The sequence below is a fragment of the Astyanax mexicanus genome, chromosome 2, assembly GCF_023375975.1.
Source record: "Astyanax mexicanus isolate ESR-SI-001 chromosome 2, AstMex3_surface, whole genome shotgun sequence".
Classification (NCBI taxonomy): Eukaryota; Metazoa; Chordata; class Actinopteri; order Characiformes; family Acestrorhamphidae; genus Astyanax; species Astyanax mexicanus.
The window spans coordinates 57,833,052-57,842,250 of NC_064409.1; the positions used below are offsets into that span (position 1 = coordinate 57,833,052).

Here is a 9,199-nt window from a genome sequence, read left to right on the forward strand (position 1 = left end):
GCTATTTATCCTGAAGTCATTAACACAATTTAAAAATAACAGTTTTATATACCAGTCAAGAACATTTAATAACAACATAATTAGCCAAAAAAAAGAAAGAAAAAGGAAACTAACTTTTACTTACTAATTTCTATTCTTGACCCTCCTGAACTCTCTTCTCCCCCTTTAATTTTTTTTTTTTTTTATCGACTTGTGATTTCTGGTTCTCTCTCTCTCTCTGTCTCTCGTATCGACTTGTACACGTTTGCCCGCCATGTTCAAGTAACATCCAAGGCGGCAATATTTTTAAAGTAGCCCAAAAAAACGCACCACGCCACCCCTTAGATTTTTTTACCCACGACTGGATTTTTTTTAAACAAGCGCAACTTGGTTGGAAAACCGCGAACCTGGCAACTCTGTCTTGAGGAAGTGGACATACAGCGCTAACAAATGACGTCAGGGGCTCAGTGGGGTCGTGGGTGGTGGAGTCTAAAAGCGAGATAAATAAGAGGTTTAAATGACGACTATTAAAAAATAAGGCACCATAAGGCAGTGAGATAAGGCAGCATGCTGGGCAAAAAAAAATCAATATCACGTGTAGACTGCGTAAATGCAGGCGGACAGAGATTGGTTAATGTAGTAGGTGTTTTAGATAGATAGATTTACTACTTTTAATACTGACTGCATTAAAGCTGCACAGGAGCTCAATAATTTGTAAACAAAAGTTTTAAACAAATCAAAATAAGTTTTATACTCTACATTATTCCAAGTAGTCACATTTAGCTTTAATGGCAGATCTGCACACCTTGGCATTTTCTCAGCGGCTTTATGAGGTAAAGTAACCAGGAATGTCTTTCAATTAACAGCTATCAGGAGTTAATTACTTTAATTCCTTGTTTTCTCAGTGGCTTCATGGGATAGAGTTACCTGGAATAGTTTTCTCAGCATCCTGGAGGAGTTCCTGGAGGTGCTGAACAATATTTGCTGCTTTTTCTTCAAATCACCGTCTCTGTTGGGTTTAGGGCGGGGAACTGTGGAGGCCAAACACCTTTTTTTTGCTACATAATTCCATGTGTGTCCCTTAATTGTTTTAACGTAATTTAATATTAAGCTACAATGTAGAAAATTAATTAACAAAAATAAATAAATAAATAAAAAGAAAACATTGAAAAGTGTGTCAAAACTGGTACTGTATATGAAGTCTGAGTCACTTGGCTATGTTCAGAATGTTTCTACTCATTAACTCTTTATTCACTGAATAGCATTTCCTTTGTAGTAAACTGACCAGGGAACGACAGTTGCATCCAAACCTTAAGGCACCTCTGATCAAAATTGCTCTTACTTTAAACAGCTAAATAAAAAGATGAATGTATCTACAAAAGGCCGTATGTTAAGGTAAAATCAAGGTAATCAAAGGTAAGTCAATCAGAAGTGCCCTCTATATGTATCTTATAATTAGCTCAAGGCCTTTCGCCATTAGCTTTCAGGAACGGAAAGACAAACACATTTAATTTCACCCTCCTTGTTGTCTTCCTTTATTGTCATTTTTCCTTTATTTTTATTCTAGTTATTACACAGGAAGACCTGTTATTGGAATAGAAGGTACAGATTTTAAGAAGAAAATAGAAATAGAAAAAAAAAACTGTAAAAATAAACATGTATTTTTCAAAGTTGATGTTGCTAGATAGGCTGTGACTGAGGGCTTAATATTCTGCATTGAATTGGGAATTACATCAATTCTATACATAACTACTTTTTTGACACATTTATGAAATGACTATGGAGTGTTATAGGAGCTGGCTGAACTCTTAGCACAACATAGATTACATTCCTTATTAAAACAGACAGACTAATAATGGTACACTTTCTGCAGTATTTTGAGTAGTGCCAAAGCTTACCAATATGACATCTAAAATTACAATCATCAAGCACAGGGACAACAACATTAATAACCATACTCTTCTAATTTAACTTGCGTTCATATTCATATCAAAACTGTCACATATTCATACAAAAACATATCTTGTGTGCCCACATGTACTGTACATTGTGTCCATTGTAGTGATTACCTAAAATATGCTTTGGCATATTTAGGTAGTCATGCTGACTTTCAAACAGTGTTTCAAACTGCACTGTGGTCCCTCAGGCCATTTCAGTCGCTGCTTCTTGAAGAGGTAATTCTGGTCCAGGAGCACTTGCATCCTTAGAAACTTCTTTGGCCTTCGCTTTGCTTTTTTTTGAGCTAGGCCTATAAAAACAAGCAAATATTTTTAAGAGATAGTTGCCAAACAACTGCTGTGAAATTATCATATTGTTGGAGGTTCAGGATGTACTGGTGAAATAAAACTTATATAAAGACACTTACTTTAGTGTCAGAACAAGCACAACAATGAGAATGATGGCTCCAATAATGCCTAAAGCAACTCCCAAAATGATGCCTGTGAAAAAACAAAGATGACATTACAATGGCAAGCGAGAGAGAGAGAGATATTGTGAAAAGAATCACATCAGAAATGTTATATACTGTAGCTTTTTGTTGTTTAAAATTCAGTGTTCTGTGAGTTTGTGTCAGCTGCTGAGACTCATGGGAGAGCACACTCCTGATGTGAGATGGTGTGCAACTGTTCAATGGGGAATGTTGTGGTTTGTGTTCTCTGTGGCCAAGGCACACAGAGCAGTAAATAAGAACTGTGTTTTTTTGGGGATTAATACAGGTGGTATTAGTTGGGGTCTCTGGTATTCCACTTTGCAGAACACACCCATTTTAATAGCTGACATCTTATTATATTTCCCCGAGTCACAGACTTTTCAGTTTTCTCTGTGGGCTGGTACTGTGTTTAGTTTATTTTGCTTAAAGTTATAACAACACAAAACATATGCTTTTATTCCTTTCAAAAGGTTAGGCTGTTCATTATCTTCCTGATTTATTTCATGAACACACCCTAAACCATTTCATCATAATATAATATGTGTAAAAGTTGTAAGGTGAACTGAGCAGCAAGTGACTAAACATAGATGCCCACCAATTGGTGTGTCAGATTCCACTTCCTCCTCCTTTTCTTCTCCTGCATCTAGTACCAAAAACACACATATATCCTTAGACTTTGACAATTGTTATACATTTAACTCAAGTCAAGAGGCTTTTATTGTCATTACATCTGAGTACAGGTACACAGTGTAGTGAAATAAAACTCTTACCTAGAATTCCAAAACATGTATCATTGCAACGCTGAATATCAAGGAAACGGTTTCCATTTCCCACACAGCCAGTCCAGTAGAACGTCTTGCACTTCGCATGAAGAGAATCATAGTAGTAGCGCAGATATGCACCATAACAGTCTCCTGGAGCCTTCGGCAAGTGGCAGGAATCAGATCCTAGCAAAATAAGTTTAAAATGAACTGGGGAATAATATAACTTTATTTTGAGTCATCCTTCGTATACGATTTATAAACATTTAACAGTATATCACTAATGTGAGTCAACTAAAGCATCTGAGCATGTTAAAGTAAATATTATAAAGAATTACTGTTGATGTATTATTTATATTAAGTAGGTAATGTTTTATTGCATAACCATATTGTCAGCCTTAACCCAAAGCCTCATTCCAAACTGCCTCACTTAACCTAAACCCCAAATATAATTCTGATCATAGCCTTGACCAAAATCTATCCCCAACTAAAAAACCCAAACCAAAGCCTAATCCCAACCCTAACCAAAAATATAATTCTGATCCTTACAATGGAACCCTATTGTAACCATAATTCCAATCTTAGCCTAAACCCCAACCCAAAACGTAATCTTAACCTTGTCCTGACCCCGTAACTTATTTCTAATCTTTACACCGGCCCCCATACTGACCCTAATTTATCAAAAACCTAAGCCTGTTGATAAGATACTGAATTTATTTACCACTAGGTGGCAGACTTGGTTTGTCAGATTATAAAAGAACTCCTACACAAATTAAGAAGAACACAGTAATGAACATGTGCAGTAGACCAGTGTGTTATAAAGTGTTCTATAGTTTGGAGGGGAAACTTACTGACTGAAGGGTAGAGCTCCTCAGCTCTGGCTGAACAGTTTCTCATGCAGAGATGCTCAGCAGTGAAGCGGTTTCCATTACCCCCCTCTCCCATGTAACGGAATGGAAAGCACTTGTCTTCAACCTTGTCGTAGTATAAGTAGACTTTTACATCTGAGCCCGTTCCTTCATCTTTTGGCAGGTCACAGATGGCTGCAATTAGAGAGAATTATTTTTATAACACCATGCTGAATTAAGTCAAATCTCACTTCTGTAATGGTAGTATACACTCACTCATTACCCTAAAATCGTTGGGGCAGTGGCCCGGATAGGGATTAGGCCTAGTTGACTATATTTCCATTTTAATGGAGAATCTCCATTCACAATGCTGTGTAGTCCAAGACTAGGCCTAAACCATATTTGGGAAACAGTCCCTTCAAGCTTGAACTAGAAAGTTCACAAGTAAGTATAACAATAAAAAAGTAAAAAATAAAATAAAATAGGGAACAAATGGTGCATTTTACATTTTTTTTTCAAGCTGGGGTGTATGATTACTGACTGTCTTAAAAAGTAATGTTTAACTAGTTTGGAGACAGTCCACACCTAGTTTTTATTATGGCTGTAAATTTACTGGGCAACGTGAAACTCAACTGTGGCTCTGGTTGTGATAGCATTCACCAGGGTCATGCTATAGTTCTAGTTTCCCTAAAAGATCCCTGCTTGACACACATTTATTAAATTGTTCCAGTAAAATGTAAAAAATGTAGTGATACATTTTAGATTACAGGTTTTTAGTTGGTTAGTCAATGTTCTTGAGCTGTTCTGTCTATTCTGTATACATATTTGGAGTATAGAGTATCTATAATATCTAATGTTTTGGCAATGATTTGATATTTAAAAATGAAAATGTGTGAATTAAACATTTAATTTGTGAAAACTTTCAAAGGAATGACTTTGGTGTTGTCCAGAAATATGACATTATATTGAAATATTCTCAAAAAAATATACAGCATATTTATTGATTTCAGTGTTTATCTGATATAGGGATGTTAATTATTGCAAACCTGTTGATTTATTTAGAGACATTTGACATATCAGTGTTCTCCCCTACTGTAAATACTGCCCCCCTAAATACATAATGAAGAATATTCAAAGTTCTTTTATATAGCCTTAATATAATTGTTCAGACACTTTTGTCTGATTAAATCTAATAAAATTATGCTTACCCTCGGTTTTTAGCTTCATCATGCTTCACAAATGTAGTTTTGTTTCTCTGCCTGATTCATCTCTTTAATGATTGAATAATTAGTTTATGATGTAAATCATATATTCAGGTAATGCAAAACTGTGTAGTGCAATTGGTGTTCCAGAACTGTGTATGGGAAACCCTGGCCTGGTTTAAATCTTCGCATAGCTTAGTCCCAGTAAAGAAAGATTTAAACAGATACCCCGCTTTGGGCGGGAAAGGGACATTGTAAATTTTACAAACAACAACCTTTGTTCTCAGTGTTGCATGGTTTCGGTATATGTGATCTTTTTTTTTCTGTAGTTAAATTTTGATCTATTTTGTTCAAAGTTTGGTCTGTTTTTTATTTTTCATTTGGAACTGATATTAAAATAAAATGTATTTTTGTCTTTTTTTTTTTTTAAGGCATTTGAAATGTAACGCCCATTTTACTGGGTCAGGTGGGAGTGATTCACCTAATAAACCCACTAAAGTCATGATGACCGTTGCCCAACAAATTATAGCCTTACTCATAGTATATAGTATTTCTTCTATACACTAAAATGTAGGTATTTATATTTTAATATAGGTTCAAATCTCTTATTACATTTTTAATCTGCCGTCTTTAAGGTTTTAATTGTAAAATACGTTTTTACTCAATGAATCAGATATTGAGTAAAATGTCTAAAAAAACTTAATTAAATTAATGTACATATTCAAAGTGAAATACTTTTAATAAATAACTGTAGCAACAATATGGCTAATTATTTGTGACAAAATGAGGTAAAAAATTGTGTATAAATATGTGTGTAAATGTAGATATAAAAGTACTATAAAAGTGAAAAAGAGTGACAAACTTACATGGTGCTGTAGTCTGTCCCTTTGTAGAGTAGAAAACAGCAAAGAAGAGCAAAAATACATTAAGATCCTTCATGGCGGTGGTGTGATCTGTGGGATGCAGCCGAAGTGAATGAGGGCTCATAAATTACAGTTGAAGAGGTGAGGACAAGGTGAACTTTGTACTTTTTTGTGATAAGTACACAGTCACAAACCTGACAAAGAAGAAGGAGGCTTGATTCAGCAGAACGCATTAATGTAACAACTGTGTCTATTTGGTTACAATAAGAGAACTGGAACTATATTCTGACCTAATAACACGTGTTTGAATAGTCTAGTTCATTTTATGATGTAATATATCATTTTGTTTGAATGTTTTTTTCAGCCCCACCTTATTTCCACCCACACCAATCACCCCTATGGCTATTGACAATGGTACCGGCAGCAGGGGACCAGCCCATGTCTTTAAACACGAGAAGATAACCTACAGTGGTCTTAAGGACTATAATAGACTCATTTGCTGGAGGCAGATATTTAGGCATTATGGCCTTCAAATTGTGGATCCCATTACCACAGTTTCTGTGAGTTAGAGCTCAGACTGAAATGTTGCTCTATTCTCAACACCTTTATTCTCCTCCTCATCCTTGTTGATAATTGAACTCAAGTGTTTATTACTAGATAAACCAGTTATGGCCACTGGATGAATACATTTTGCCTTTTATTATACATTTGTTGACAAAAAATAACGCTCTAAAATTCGGCATGTTGTGATGAATCAGGAGGATAGTCAATAATTTCATGTGTACTCTGATTAGACACTGGGTCTTGCCACAAGAGGGCATAAAAGTGCTTCCCCCACCACCCTATGAAAAAGCGCATTTTGCCCAGTTGACTGACTTTGAGAGGGGATGCATAATTGGACTTAGAAAAGCAGGATGAGCTTTTCAATGAATTGCCGACCATATAGGCCATTCATTAGTCAGGCACCCTGTCCATTGTTTGCAGTGGTGTCTTGAACAAGATTTGTTTGGAGGCCTTGTGATGAGCACTTCAATCTTGCTGGTGTGACGATCTGGTGCTCCATTACATATGATAGTCACCCCTAGTAGTGATTTAAGGGACACTAACAGCTCTTTTTTCAGCATGATGATGCTCACACACAGTACAGGTTTCTAAGAAATATCTCCACCATATTGCAACACTTCCTTGGCCTACCTGGTCACCAGATTTATTGCCAATTAAATTTGAGTGTGCAGATTCTACAGGCCCAGGTGTAACATCTGTGGACAAACCAACAGGGTAGTAGAGCCTTGTAATCACCTGCATATATTGTCATTATTTTTCACATATAAAGTTTCATGTGTGTTATTTGTTTGTTTATTTATTTGTCAATAAGTATTTAAAAATTTTAACTCAAATAAATACATTTACAGTCATTTTACCATAATAATACACAAACAGAGGAATGAAAGAACAAAATTATTTTACAAAGCTTTTGAAACTAAATTGTAACTGGCCACTGTTACGCAAAGGATAATCTGACCTTTAAAAGTGTCAAAAAGATTGAAGTGTAAGTTTTTGTGTCTACTGAATGATTAAAAAGCTTGTACTAAATAAAATATTAACTTTTTTTGCTGAAGTAAAATATTCTTGAAATGTATTCAATCATTTTCCACATTTTGCCATACCAACAAGAATATCATTAGTGTGAAAATAAATTTAATAGTGCTATTATTGTTGGACCATTGCCACAGATGGAAGAATGGTTAGATGGACAAACAAGCAGGTAATATTTAATTAAATGAAACAAGATAGGTAGGAATAATGCAAAACAAGAATAAATCATACTTTCCAACAACCATATTAAGAAAACTAGACTATGAGTAACAACACTAAGAACATTAAAGAGATGAAACATTTCTTAAAAAGCAAGAAACAAAGAATATCGAGCATGAAAACCAACAGACCTGACAAGAGCCTAAAGCATACAAAAATACAAAAGTTTTGACAAGAAACAATGAAACAATATATACATAAAGAGGGTGAGGAACACCTGGAGAAATAACTAGGTGGGGTTACAAATAAGGCAGGTGGGGCTAGGGCAGAGACCGGACAATAACAACACAAGAGCAGAAAACAGGACAGGAGCACATGGAACCAAAAGAGGTAAAAACACAAGACAGACACAGGCTAAAGTGTGACAGCCATATCATCCACCCCTAGTCAGGAAAAACCCAAAACCACCAAGGCATGAACTGGAAGATGCTGCAATAGTGCTTTAACAAAATGTCTGGGCAACAATACATTTTAAGTTGAATCAGCATGAAAACATTTGGAGAAATTTTGTACCAAGTTTTGTTGTTATTATTGTTGTTGTTGTTTTAAGAAAATATATTTACAGCATATATAAAATGTGTCCCATAAGCTCATTAAAAAAAAATACAGAACCACATAAACTTTTGGACACACCTTAAAATTAAATGTTTTTTTTTCATTATTTAAAAATATTCTGTATTGCACATTAATTCTAAAGTCAATCAAACTATAGGGAATAATTTAGTAAACAAAAAAGTGTTAAACAAACCAGAATATATTCAAGATTTTATTTTTCAAAGTAGCACCTCTTGCTTAGCTTTGCACATCCTGGCATTTTCTCAGTCATCTCAGTTATGAGCTAAAGTCACCTGGAATTACTTTTAGTTAAGAGTTAATTACTTAAATTTCATTTGAGTATTTAAGTATTTTTTTCTTAAAATACTTTAAAAAGTGTCAGAAAATCTGAACCCTTTCAAAAACTTTGAAAGTTTCCTCATGTGCAGTCACAAAGACTATCAAAAGCGTTATGATGAAACTGGCTCTCATCAGGACCGCACAAGGAAAAGACCAAGAGTTACCTCAAGAGAAACTACAAGTTAACTGCACCTCAGATAAGAGCAGCCTACTTCTGTTTACTGTGTTTAGTGTAAAACTCACAAGAATATAAAAAGATGCAAAAGTATTGAGCTGTTGTTAGTCATGGTATCACTTGGTAAATGATTAAAGGGCACACTGGGTGTTTTGCCCATCCCTTTATTGCAGCTCTGCCAGGGAGAAAACTTCTCTCCGGAGTGCCAGTAAGTGACCAGCCTGTAACTCCACC

At 35.2% G+C, this 9,199-nt stretch overlaps 1 protein-coding gene across 1 annotated transcript; it reads right to left on the reverse strand.

Moving 5' to 3' along the window:
• Positions 1-1,485: 1,485 nt before the first annotated feature.
• Positions 1,486-6,233, reverse strand: si:dkeyp-73b11.8 (BPTI/Kunitz domain-containing protein). Its single transcript, XM_007228255.4, has 6 exons — positions 6,085-6,233; positions 4,020-4,211; positions 3,178-3,354; positions 3,003-3,050; positions 2,345-2,417; positions 1,486-2,227 (listed from the first exon to the last, which is right to left on the reverse strand). Exons 1-6 carry the CDS (start codon positions 6,203-6,205, stop codon positions 2,122-2,124), a joined length of 717 nt encoding a protein of 238 aa, XP_007228317.2. The 5' UTR covers positions 6,206-6,233; the 3' UTR covers positions 1,486-2,121.
• Between the last annotated feature and the right edge of the window lie 2,966 nt (positions 6,234-9,199).